A 13,703-nucleotide genomic window follows, 5' to 3' on the forward strand; every position below is an offset into this window, starting at 1 on the left:
ATGAGGCGTTTAGGGACGTGTCCGGTGATGCCCAGCTGTGGGGGCCTCATGTTAAGGTCGGGTTTCGGTAAGTTGATGTTTTCTGCTCTCTACATGGTCCTCGTTGGGCTCCCACAGCCCGGTCTGGGACAGAGCTGTGACGGGTTCAGCTTCAGGTCTTCGCTCTGACGGACTGACAGGACAGACTCTCACTAATCAGTCAGGAGCAGTTGATTCGGTGCTTTACTCATTCAGATTGAGAAACACTGAATGTTTTATGACCCTGAAGCCCAAACAAGCCATTGATAAAACATCACAGTCTGTCGACATAAAGGTTGAGCAGTCAGATTTCCTGTTTCTCAGCTTCACACTCTGACATTTTGTGGATGAGGAGTTTCTGTCGGACTCTTTGCTCCCGCACTTCTTCAACTTCTTGACAAGTTCTCTCAGAAACTGTTATTTAAATCCGCCTCAGACTTCTGGAGAAAGCGTGTCCGTTCGATCCTGTTTAACCATTTTCTTCTTCTTTGTTTTCTGTTCTCTTCCTCCCAGTAACGGCTCCTCAGTTCCATCGTCCCCAGAGAGAGCAGCGTAAGACCCCGGCGATTTAACCCTTTCATTTCCTCCCCAGTCCCACCTGCCTCTGACCTGTCAAACCATAACCAACCCCTGCATGCTGTAACAATCTGCCAGCCGAGCACAGAGCCTGTCAGCAGTTAGCAGTGGCACCAGTCTCGTAGAGAGCACTTCTGTTTTTAGTTTTATTTTAAATTCAAGAACTTCTGTAATCTGCACCAGTTTTAACTGTGGCACCAACGTGATTGTCGTCCAGCAGAAACACGATCAGGGCTCGTATTTATCAAACCTCTGAGGACGATACGAAGCCATTCTCTTGTGGCCACAGGGGGCACTGTTCGGTCCCATGGTCTCATTCGGAATAAATTCAGTAAAGGGAAGCTAAACACTGTGTTTTTAGCCATAATGAAGTGACTTTAGTCATTTAGAAAAGTGTGTTAGTGCAAAGTTACAGTTTAAACTCAATCCTGTATAATTTAAGGAAAAATAAAAGTTGATTTTATGGCGAAATAAGATTAACAAGCAGCTTCCAGCCATGATAGCAGGCGTGATCCAAAATGGAAAAACAGAAGAAAAGCAAACTGTCTGCTGCTCGTAGAAGAAGCACATCAGAGAAACTGACGTCAAAACATCAGAACTTGATGTCACACGTGTGTCTGCAGCGTCTCAGGCCACATTTCTTCTTCTTACGTCCGTGTTCCTCTGAGCAGTTTGATGAATCCGTGTCCTCTGATCAGTGTGGGAGGAGAATCGCTCCTCAATGAGCCGCGGGGGGGAGGAATCACCTCCCCTCCTCCTGATTGGTTTGTTCTATTGTTCGGTGCTGCTGCGTCTTATAATCCTGTAATCCTCTTTTTACAGCACTGCTGGAACCACAAAACTCAAGAGCTGGACCATGTAGGTTTCCTCTCAACGCTCATACACACCAAACACGGCTTCGCGGTGCGGCGCGGCGCCGGACTCGTGTTCACTTAGCCAGGCTGCATACATCACAGTCTGATTACCGCCATCTGTTCGGCTCGAGCGGCGAGGGGTTGAAGCAGCTCGCCGAAGCGTCCTGAATGTTAAAGTGCTCCGTGTGGTTTGTGGTTTTGGCGGCGGAGCGTCGGTTGGTAGCCTCAGCCCGGCGGCCTCCCTCGCACTCCTCTCTGCTCTCACCCCGAAGCGACCCACATCCAAAGTCACTCTGAAAGTTGAAATTGATGCTTCACGTCATGAGTCAGCGCGAGTAGTGGCCACATTACGCTGTTCCACCCTCTGAGGATGCTGGAGTGGTGCATGGCAGCACTTTGCACAGCAGGCGGTTCTGATCCGCGCTCCTCTTCTCCTCGACTCTGTTTTTCTTCCTGTTACTCATCACAGATTTTACTGCAGCGTTTTCAGCGTTTGTTCTCCACAATCTGAGCCAAAATCTCCACGTTAGAGAGGAGAACATGTAAACCATGTGAAGCTCAGATCCGTCCAGAGAAAGTCAGACATGAAGGCTTTAATCCTCAAATCTACACACACACTCACCTTTTCGTTGTCTCGTTTAAATTGACCTTTACGAGCTGCTTCATGCGTGAAACAGGAGTATTTCTACTCTTACGTCCAGCCCGGTCAAACACTTCAGTCCAGGTTCAGGACAGATTGTGGTTTCATCTTGAGTCAGTATTTGACTAAAACCAGGATCTTTCCTGAACGTGAACCAAAGTGTTTAAATTCGTTAAGTTTCCCTCAAAATGAATTTTCATTTTCAAATTAGTCATAAAGACATTAAAGTTTTTTTGAGTTTTTTTTCCTGTTTTCCACACGTCCACACTCTTCACCTCCTTGTTCTTCATGTTTTTTATCTCCTGCACATTTCTGCACAGCCAGTATTTCATGACACTGGCTGTAAAGACAAACATCTCACTAACTGTTGTCAAACTTGGATCGTCATGCTTTTTAGGGAGGAAATGGCGAAGGAAATGACTGAACTTCTGGCTCGGTGGGTAGAAATCGCTCGTCGACCTCACGTCTCTGTCTTCAGTGTAAATCACAATCAGACGCTTCGTTTCTCTCGAGATTTTTGATCAGAACAAGAACACGGCAAGCAGAAATCCTCCTAAAGATTTTGCTGATTCTGATTCAGTTTCCGTTGTAGGTCACTGATTGTTTTCTTGTTTGCTTTGAACCTTTTCCTGCTGCACACTTTCCTCCGCAGTCGAACACCTGCTGGTTAAAAACCGTTGGAGCTGCTGTTCTTCGCTCCGTTCCTCCAGTGCAGATGTTTTAGCTGCTCCTGAGTCTAAACCCAAACAACAGCTGCTTTCCAGCAAGCACCTCCAACCTGTTCATCACTTGATGCTTTCAGAGCTGCAGTCTGGAACTTTGACGAGTTCAAAACGCAGCAGAGACGATTTAGTGTTCAAATTCAGATCAGTTGAGGTTTTTATGTGTGGAGCTCTGTTTCATGCAGAAGCTGTTTGAAGTGCTCTTATGTAAAATAAAGCAGCAAAGAAGTGCTGATAAACAAAGACGCACACACAGCAACATCCACATCGTACAGAAGCAGTTCAGAGCTCTGCATGCAAAATAAAAGTGCTTATAAACACAAACACCCGTGCATGCGTCCACATACATGCAGTCATACATACAGCACAGACAGGAAGGACCAATAGGAGCACCTTAGTGTTTGTGTCGTTTTCACTGTCAGCAGGAGCGCCGCCGCCTCAACAGCCTGATGGGCATTCCTCGATGGGGCGTTTTTATCTTTAAACAAAACCGAAGTTTGAGTGAAAGTGTTTCCACCAGCAGCCTGTTTCACATCCAGTTTGCCCAGTGCAACCAGTCGTCCTCTGCAGCAGCTGGTTGGTGTTTAAAGGCCTGGCTCTTATAGAAAGCTGAGGTGAATCCACAGATACAAAGAGCTTCAGGCACCAACGGAAACGCTTTTGTTTCTGGGCTGATTATACTTGAGGATGTATGAAAACGTGTTGAATATTGGCCTTTTGCTGCTGTTGTTACAAGCTGTAAACAAACCTTTAACAGCAGCAGAGCAGCCCCAGGTATCCGAACACCTGTCGATAAAATCAGCACTGATAGCAAGCTGCATATTGAAAGCTGGAAGCGCTACGATTACAAATTTGGTTATTAGAGCGGTTATAGATTAAAGTGAAGCTTGCAGGTAAATTTTCCCAGCAGCTCCAGGGAGCGAAGGTGAACTCGGCTCCTGTTGGTCTGGTGGACCTTTAGCTTCCCAGCAGCTAAAGCTAACTTGGCTGCTTCTGTGTGAGTGACTGTGCACTTTCTCATCAGATTACCGCCGCTGCCTTTCCCACGCGTGTTCCTCTCAGCATTAGCGTCAGGTGTGAATGAGTGATGTCAGCTGAAGCGACGCCAGCCTCTCCTCCTGCTTCCTGTGTTCTCCTGTCCGAGGCTAATTGGCTCCGGCCGCCTCTCGCTACGCCGCCGACACGTGGCGACAGGAAGCAGGAGCAGAAGGTGACTGCAGCGCTCAGCCGCTTAGCTCGCTGCCAAAGCCACCGTGTGCTTCTGGGAACACGGTGTAGCCTCTCAGGTCCAAGGCCAGCTCCCGCCAATCATAAAACAGAGCCACCCAATAGGATTAGAGAGCCAGCACGGTCCCGCTTCGAACTTCCCGGTGTTCTAAACAGGGCAAATCCCGGTCACGGATTAATCAGGCCTGTCAGCGGCGCCACGAGGAGCGAGCAGCATGCCAACAGCGTGGCCCACAGCTGGAGAGGAGCTGCACGCTTTAGACTGTCGTTTAGAATTCAGCACAGTGAGCTGCCATCCACAGCAGCAGCTCCACGCCAGCCTACCAGAGGCTTCGTGGCTTCCTGGCTTCGTGGCGACTGAAACAGCATGCATTTTAATGATGTCATTCTCAAACCCTCCATGGCTCTTTGAAGCACTCTTTCTCTTTCCTCTTAACCACGATGCCGCTAATCTGACTCCCCTGTTTGTCCTCGCTCTCACCTCAACAATGAACCTGTAGCTGCAACAAACCACTGACCTGCACCTGATGTAGTAATTCTTCTTCCTGTTACTTTGATGGCTGTCCGGTGGGTGGAGTTTACGTACAGGTGACTCTGTAAACATCCTTCAAATTAAACATTTTGAAGAAAAAACTTCCAGCACAGTTTAGAGATCTACTTCCTGTTTCCACTTTGGCTGAACTCGACTAATTGTAGCTGTGCAGTGAGGGTTTTTTACCCATATTTCAGCAGACTCGCTGTCAGTTTTACCTCCATATAAAGTCATTTAAAATAATAAAATAGGACGCAGCTCCTTTAAATTAGCCTCTTCTCCATTAGGTGTATTTTCTTTCCTCAGTCTTCATAGAAAGTAAACTGTAAACTCCACCCATCAACTTCCTCTTCTCAAATGAATACTGCATTACTTGTAAATCCTTTCTGACCCAGACTGAAGCGAGTAACCCCGCCCAGCCGCTATCCCACAGGTCACTGCTGTGGGACTCGGCTGCTGACTTCCTGCGCCCTTCTTGTCTCTTTCCTGTATCAGAGGTCCACAGGTCCAGGCCTCCAAGGCCGCTGCTGGGGCCAAGAAGTACGAGCTGAGCAAGTGGAAGTACGCCGAGCTGAGGGACGCCATTAATACCTCATGTGGTGAGTGTCACACAGCATATGACACGTTGTAGTATATCCCTCCTCAACCGGCGTGGTACTGGCCAACGGGGGGTTGCTGGATCCCAAACATTGGAAAACTGGACAAACCTTACCTTGTCTGTCTCTGAGAGCAGCTTTGACAGAAATGTCTGCCGCAGCTCAATTTCCACACCACTACCTTTGGTTTTTGTAAACTCCGCCTCTCTTTATGACCACCTGGCTCATGTGGGGGTCGAGCAGAACAGAGTACGACTCATTTAACGAGACCCATCATGATGAAACCACAGCGTGTTGCTTTGTCAAGCGAAGTAGGACAATGTCTGATCGTCTCCTGATGACCAGATCAGATCTAATGGAGGGCAGTTAGCGTTAGTTGCTATGTGTAGCTGCTACAGTCAGTTTGACAAATGAATTTCAATGTTTGGATTTTGCTAAAATGAGTGCTCCAGTAGAACAAGGCTATGGGCAACAGATTCAGCACATCACAGTTAGTGATAGTTAGAGGTGTTGCTGTGCCTTTGGACAGAGCCAGGCTAGCTCTTTACCCCCGTTTCCAGTCTTTATGCTAAGCTACGCTAACCAGCTGCTGGCTGTATTCAGTGTACAGACATCAAACTGTTCAAATATTGCTTTAAAGGTATAATATATAACTTTATATGAATTTTTCCAACAATGTTAAAATGAACATGATTCCTGCCTACGTCATGACAGCGAGGACATCTCCCATGATCCCACAGTACTTCATGATGTCATCAAACTGCTCCTTTGTTTTGAGTGAGAGATCCTCGCTCATACTGCGCATTAATAACATTATTAATGCAGGACTTAAAGTACTTTTACTCAATTATAAGATGTAAATAAATGCAGCCCTTCACATTTACATGAAATAAATAAATAACACGTCGGCATAAAGGAGGTCAAAGGTCAGGACGGCAGCGCCCTGATGGTGGATGTATAAATATTCCTGCCTCTCTGGGCTGATTATGATTCAAGAAAAGAGTGAAGGGGAGAACAGGCTCTGTCCTCATGATGCCGAGTTTCACCTGAGAGCTCGCCTGGCCTCATCCACGCAGCAGGAAGCGTGAAGGACGCGGACAAGAGGGCCGACCCCCCGCGGCGGCTTCCCACGAACCAACGGCAGCCGGCGGGCGGCCGCATATAAGCACGCAGAAATGAGTGGGTTAGCTGTTAACAGGCCGCTCACCTCGCCTCCCAGACGGAGCAGGAGATTGAATACTGATGTGATCACATCCGCCGCTCATGATGATCCGCGGCGGCAGAATAACGGGCCAACATAACAGAGCGACGAGGGCTGTTGACACCTGCCACATTCGGCTTTATTCCGCAGTGATTTCAGCTCTGCACAGTAAATGGAAGTTGTGTTTTTTTTTTTTTTTCTCCCCATTTGTCTGCCTCCAAAGTATTTTTGTTCAGTTGACGTTACCTAAGCACTTAGTGTGCATTAAGCATCTCATTGCACACTGTTAGCCCTCGCTTTGGATGACAAATTGAATGTTTTTTTTTTTCTTTTTTCCACTATTTATCTGAATCATCCTGATGAAATATGTTATCTTAATGCTGCGGCTGTGTAAAACCTCTTTTGTTTGTGTGTGTGTGTGTGTGTGCGTGTGTGCGTGTTCACGTACACTCTTTATCTTTGTAAAGATATTAATGAACGATGGCAGTTTGGAGGTGAAATTAACAAAAGTTAATGTTTTTTTTGATGATAGTCGTCTGAAGGTTTAACAGTTTATCACTGTGGTTTCATCATGATCAAACGTGCTCCAAAAGTGGACAAAAGTGTGTGGACGCCCACTCGCTGTTGCTCTGGGCTCTTTATTTCAGCACAAAGAGTCACTATTTATATAATAAATAGTGAGGCTGATATTTAGGAGATTTACTTTCACAATAACCAGCAGCTCTCAATAAGGAGATTATTTTAACGTTTAACACCAGGTTTGACAGGTGGAAGTAGCTGAAAAGCACAAAGTCATGGATAAACGTTGAAAGGCTCAGCCGCTTGTGTCCGAGCAGAAAACGTGGAACATTTGCTCGTAGTCAAAGTCTCATCGCTCTGTTTCCTCCAGACATCGAGCTGCTGGCCGCCTGCAGAGAGGAGTTCCACCGCCGGCTCAAAGTTTACCACGCCTGGAAGTCAAAGAACAAGAAAAGAAACACGGAGTCGGAGCAGCGAGCGCCGAAATCCGTCACCGACTACGGTACGACTTGCAGCTCATTTCAGCTGTCAGGCTTTTTAAATGAGGGTCAGTGTGTTGCTGTTTTCAGGAAACCAACAGTTTTTCTATTATTTGATGTTTGTCTGCTTTTCCAACAGTGAGAAGCTGTTTAAGCTGCATTCACAGTACAAAGACAGGCCGATTCCCTTCTTTCCTAAACCACGTTTGGTTCACTTTTCTGTTTTTGTGTTCACAATCCTGCTTGAAAATCTTGAAAATTTGAGGGAAAACTGAGAAAAACAATCCAGATCAGACACTTAAAGCTGAGTGAAGATTCACCAGAGAAGCTCTGTGAAGCCACAAAGACAGAAAATGAGTCCGACTCGTTCCATCAGGCTGTTAAAGACATGCGCTCGTGTAGTTCTGCTTCATAAAGCCAGAAGCTCTCACATCGTTCAACCTCTAATCATCACATTCTCGCTCTTATTTTTCACATCACACTCATGTCGCTCGTGTTGTGCATGTTTTTCCTGTGTAGATGCCAGATTATGTGTGTGGATGCTGCTCGTCACACATTGTGGCTTTGATGTAACTCTGCAGTCACAGGTCGATGTTTCACTGAGAAGAAATCCTCATATCTGTTTTTTAAAGCAGCCAAAACGTACAGAATGAAGCGGATTATGCTGCATATTAAACAGCACGCGATGCGTTCAGGGTCACTGACGGGCCGTCGCGTCCAGGCCGTGTTCAGACACGAGGAACAAACGTACGCCGTCTCTCAACTCTCCACCGCCGTCGCCTCGTCTCCTTGTGCCGCGTGTCGAGTTGTCATGAAGACAGAGGGCTCTTCCTCTGAGCCGTCGATCGTGCGCTCCGCTCTGACTGCCGATTGGACCGCGAGCCCCAAACACCCACCGTCACTCCTCGTCCTCCGCCTCCACGTGAACCGCAGCTTCGTCCGGTCTGACTTCCTGTCTGTGGCTCTCCGCTTCGAGCCCATTGGTTCCAGCTGAATGTTAAAAACAGCTCACAGATACATCGTTTAACTCCCTGAGCAGCTGCTCAGCGTAGTTCTGATCAAACAAACAGGCTTCGATGCACACACACACCCTTTGGTCTATCACCATCCTTGTCCTTTACTGAGCTCTCAGATCATTTTCAGGAATTTGCTGCTTAATTTTCACATTCCTTCTCGTTTACACATTGCAATGTCCTTTATTTGCTCTAAAGAATTCACTGATAATTAGCTGGTAAATGAAAACATGAGACTTTTCCTTCATTCTTCTGCCTCTTTTCATCATCTTGTCATCATATCTGAACACACCTCACTAATAAAGATCAGACAGAGGGTCAATGATGACGATGATGAAGAGCGTGAGACTCAGTTCTCGTCACACGTGGACAGTTTTCTCTCTCGTCTGGTTCATCCTGTGTTGTCTTGCACCTCACTTGTTTGACTGTTGCTGCTGTGTTGCATCACTTCCTGCAGTGTTGGTCCGTGTAACCTGCCGTGTTTACTTTCAGATCATGCGCCTCCTGTGAAAAAAGCATGTAAGTGCTCCTCCAGTGTGTGACGCTACTAACCGCAGAGCTGCATCCCCCTTATTAACCCCCCACCCCCGAAACACGCCAGAGGTCTGCTCCTGACCGGCTCTGTGCTTTGTGCTGCTCAGTTTGCTGGAGAAGTTTCCCTTTGGGCGGAGGAGGGTGGATGGGTTTCCATGGCGACTGCTGCCTCTGTTGAGACGTGTTTGGAGGAGATTACGTGAGATTTTGAGGCTCGGAGCCGGCGTTTCGTCTTCATGACCGCCCGTTTGGCAAGACGCCTCCCAGACAGCCATAGGGGTTTGATGAAGACGTGACTCCTCTGAGCTCTTAAGGCTGCTGTTATTGATGCTCCCACATGGAGATCTTCTCATGGAGGACAGGGAGAGACAGGAGGCCGGTTGATGGCGTCACATGCTGTAAAAGGTGCCGCCACTCGAGCAGACGCCCCAGACTTGATGAAGGTTTTAGTTACGCAGCAGCTTGCTCGGCTGGAGGAAGCGTCCAGTGGCAAGCGTCAGAACAGAGCTGATGTGGGTTCATTTGAAGGCTTTTCGCCGAATAAATCTGTTTGAATCTGATCTAAAATGCATTTCATCCAGAAGTCTGTCGTCCTCTTTTCTATTAAGATCGATTGTAACCCAGACTAGAGAAGTAATTTAAAGGGTCAGTTCACCCAAATCACGCCGAAGTCATTTTGCTGTTCCATGCTGGAGTGACTGGGTCGTTTTAGGAGCAGCTCCGGTCCAGATGTTTGCACTGACGTCGGTGGATGAGCTAATGTCGATGTTGCTGTTGGGTTTTTAATGACAACAGCACTTCAAGTTCATTATGTGTCGGTGGGGCAGAAAACACGACTCTTATATCTAGAAAATAAACAGACTACCAGCCGTCAGAAGTGGGATTTCTTCTCCCTGTTTGTGTGAACTTTCCCTTTTAACTCCCACATACGTTTGGACTCTTCTGCTAATTCAGAGCAGCACAGAGAGCCGAGGTGAAGTTCTGTTATTGTTCATGAAGCCGTCATCAGGCGACGGTGAACCTTGAAGCGTCGGGCAGCTGCGAGCGTCAGCGTTGGGTGGCTGATCTTCATCGGCTCGAACAGGTCGCAGATCCACTTTGTTTTCGTCAGCCTTGAAACCTGAATGTAGCTCTCGACCCCTCAATGAGTCACTAAAAGAACTGCAGCGGCACCACAAACAGTAATCAAGCAGCTGAGAGCATCCAGCCGGGAGTGAAGTTCAACAGCCTCTCTGAGGAATATTCTGCATTTCGAAACAAACACGCCTGATTTTTTTTGTTTGTTTGGGGAATCTGTTTTCCTTTCCGCTGCTGGTGTGGAGGTGAAGTCCTTTTGGAAGGTGGTGTGAGGGCGCCATGTGGTTGGTAATGGTGAAACAGTTTTCAGGCGCTGCAGAGATTCATTTTAACAAGATGTTTCAGTCTTGGATTCAGTTTCAGAAGTGAAAGAGGATCAACGTCTCTCTTGTTTCCATTGTTCTGCTGTTGAAACATGGAATAAAACAAGGAAGTGTTTCTATAGACAAACAAACTGTGTCTTAACCTGAACTTCAAGATGAAAGGACTTGTTCAAATGAACATTTTTGCAGAGCGCTGATTCAACAGGCTGCAGCTCGAGTCTCTTTATGGTGTAGAGAAGCTTCTTCAGTCTCTGTAGATCCTTAGTTGACGCTCGAAATCTGTAGAAACACGCAAATCATGTATGTTTCATGTGATATGTGCAAACCCCCCTGAGAACATCACCCTCGCTTCCTGTCTCACTGATTTCTTCCCTCTGCTGACCCTCCCTAACAGCAGGACTCACTGACTGCACCAAACATGGACGCCAGGGAACTGGTTTGTTATTCAAACCTGATCTGAGAACAGCAGAGCAGGGCTTGATGTTTACATGCAGTGGGTTCATGGAGGCGTACCCACTGAGTGATGAGGGTCCTTTAAGTCAACCTGTTTGGGGTTCTTTGTTCCATGTTTGTTCCAGTGAATCCGCCTGTGTGTTAACAACTTAACAATCAGTGATTGTCACATCATCACAGAGAGGAGATGCTGTTAAGTCTGTCAAATGTTTGAGCAGCACAAACTACACTCTGTTCATTCGTTTTGTTGCGCCGGCAGCAGACAGATATCTGCAAAACTCAGCAAAATGGGGAGAAGCAGAAAACATCACATTGTTGCCGTTGGGAGCTTTCATGCTTTTTACTGTTAGCGCTGAGGTGAAGCCAAATTCAATGGGAATGTTGAACGACATATTCAGAAATCTGCTTCTTAGCTGTCAGTTAGCTTAGCTTAGCACAAACACTGGAAACACGTAGCCTGACTCTGTCCAAAGCTCAGAAATGGCCGTCACCTCCCAGCACCTCTATAGCTCCCAAATTAAGACATTATAAGTCATCTGTGAGGTTGCCAGGCAGCTAATCCAGATTTTTTTTTTTTATAGTTTAAACAAACAAGGTTCAGTGTTAATTAGGGAGTATTAGAGGTGGATTGATTACCTTTGGACAGAGCCTGACTGTTGCCAGTCTTTATGCTAAGCTAAGCTAACTAGCTACGGGCTTTGAGTTTACTAGAACATGTTTGGCTAATTGCTGGAATTTTTTTTTGATTTTGTCACGATGTACATTTTGACTGGTGTTTTGGTGCTTTTTCTTCTCTGTAGTGAAGCCACCAAAACCGATTTTTGAGCATCTTCTCAGCCTTTAAAAGATGAACCTCATGGAAAGACAATGAATGACGAGGCCACATTTGATGAAGCTCCCTGCTGTCTGCATGCGCTTCCAGAAGTTAATACACAGGTTGATAAACAGGAATAAGGCTGTTGACCTTGTTGTCCTTCCCATCAACTGACCCCAGGCTGCATGTAAACATGGTCGCTGGCTCCTGATTGGTTGCCATCATCTGTGGAACTAACTTTTTTCCCATCCAATCAACAGCCCAGCAGAACCCGGCCCCGCCCATCCCGGCCCGGCAGTACGAGGTGGCCATGAACCGGCAGCAGCGCTACTTCCGCATCCCGTTCATCCGGCCGGGCGACCAATACAAAGACCCCCAGAACAAGAAGAAGGGCTGGTGGTACGCTCACTTCGATGGGCCCTGGATCGCCAGGCAGATGGAGCTGCATCCAGATAAACATCCCATCCTGCTGGTGGCAGGTCAGTACAGCACAAAGGAGGTTTATGGACATAAGTCCAGATTTAAAACAACAACATATAAAGAAAGGAGGCAGTGCAGGAAAATACATAAAAACAAAGAAATAGATAAACTAACAAATCCTCACATGAGCAAACAAGTACACTCTGGAAACAGTCACTTGATTAACTTTGTTACTGGAAAATTTTATAAGTTGTAGCTAGCTAGCTAATTAATGCTAACTCTGTGAGTTTGTTGAAAACTGACGCCAGGGGACATTTTAAAACAAGAACGCCCACATGAGATCTTACAAACTATCCATCTGATGGCTTTATAACACATGATATCATGCTAAAGGATTGAGGCTAAAGCTTTTAGCACATTGTCGCTGGCATATAAGAAGAATATTAGCTACAGCTAACTAGCTAACTTGTGAAAATCAGAAGCCTGCAAAAGGGTTAAATATGCATCTGATAGCTATATAACACATGATATCATGCTAAAAGATTGATGCTAATGCTGTTAGCCAATTTTTGTTGGCAGATTATTAGCTGCCGTGAGCTAGCTAGCTAACAACTTGTATGAAGAACAGAGCCTTGCAAAGCAGTGTCGGTCTTGAATGGGGCTTTTTCTGTTGTAATTTGTAACCTGAATAATAATAGTTAGCTAATGATATGCTAACTGTTTGGAAGTGACGCTAACCTATTACAGTGATCAACCTGCTAGCCAGGTGTGCTAACTTGAGCATCTTGTGTTAGAACAGATAAATCATTCCTTCAACTCTTAGTCTGGTGTTTGTGGTTTTGATCAGTACTGAAGGAAGTTATGAGAGATAGAAGAGATGAAGGACAGAGGGAAGGAAGTAAGGATGCATGGAGGGAGAAAAGGAGGAGGGAGGCTTGAAGGACGGAGAGAGGGAGCAGCAGAATCGATGAGTCGATACTCAGACACCGACAGAAGAAATCAAAAGTGACACTTCATTGGCCGCTTTCAATAAACGTTCGGGAATTTGACTTTGTGACAGAGCAGCAGATTCATCATCATCATCATCATCATCATCTCTGATCATAATGCACAGTCAGGTCGTTCACTGCCGGCCAGCTGTAAAGAATAAGAGGCTTTTATTTTTTTTTAGGAGTCCCTTGTTGGACGTTCGATACGAATCATCGAGCCGGATTTGAGTTCAGAACTGACTGACTGAGGCGAATGTGCAGCAGACGCCGACTCACGTCACATGACTTTAATTTATACTTAGAGCAAAGAGTTCAGGACGTAAAGTTCTAGAGGCAAGAGACTCAGTTTAACAACCCTCGCTGCAAAGGCAAAGAAAAATCCATTATGAATGCTGGATTTGTTGTTTTATTAGTGAAAAGAACAAAAAGTTTTGTTGTAAAAACAAACTGATGATTATTTATTGGTGAACATTATGTGCTTAGCTTAGCTTAGCTTAGCACAAAGACTGGAAGAAAGGGAAAACAGCTCGCCTCCACCAAAATCTCTAAAGCTCCCTCATATCGAGTCCAAAAACAGAAATGTAAAGATGTTGAAATAGCTGAACCCCATAAACATCGAATTTGAATATCTGTGTGTGTTTGCACATTGAACTGTCTGATACATGTGAGCTTTAGAGACCTTTGTAGGTGTATTTTTCATCTTTGGAGAAAGCCAG

At 46.1% G+C, this 13,703-nt stretch overlaps 1 protein-coding gene across 4 annotated transcripts in view; it reads left to right on the top strand.

Annotated features, from left to right (window-relative positions):
- LOC143335896 (unconventional myosin-VI) overlaps positions 1-13,703 on the top strand; it is a 115,007-nt gene that overhangs the window by 96,213 nt on the left and 5,091 nt on the right. Inside the window, exons 29-33 of one of the 4 annotated variants that reach the window (XM_076755563.1) lie at positions 532-570; positions 5,065-5,168; positions 7,256-7,387; positions 8,870-8,896; positions 11,839-12,057. In XM_076755563.1, the coding sequence (XP_076611678.1) occupies positions 532-570; positions 5,065-5,168; positions 7,256-7,387; positions 8,870-8,896; positions 11,839-12,057 (521 nt within the window). The remainder of the gene's footprint in view (positions 1-531; positions 571-5,064; positions 5,169-7,255; positions 7,388-8,869; positions 8,897-11,838; positions 12,058-13,703) is intronic. The other 3 variants (XM_076755566.1, XM_076755567.1, XM_076755568.1) reach the window with 3 other exon arrangements.

This window comes from Chaetodon auriga, chromosome 18, assembly GCF_051107435.1.
Source record: "Chaetodon auriga isolate fChaAug3 chromosome 18, fChaAug3.hap1, whole genome shotgun sequence".
Taxonomy (NCBI): Eukaryota; Metazoa; Chordata; class Actinopteri; order Chaetodontiformes; family Chaetodontidae; genus Chaetodon; species Chaetodon auriga.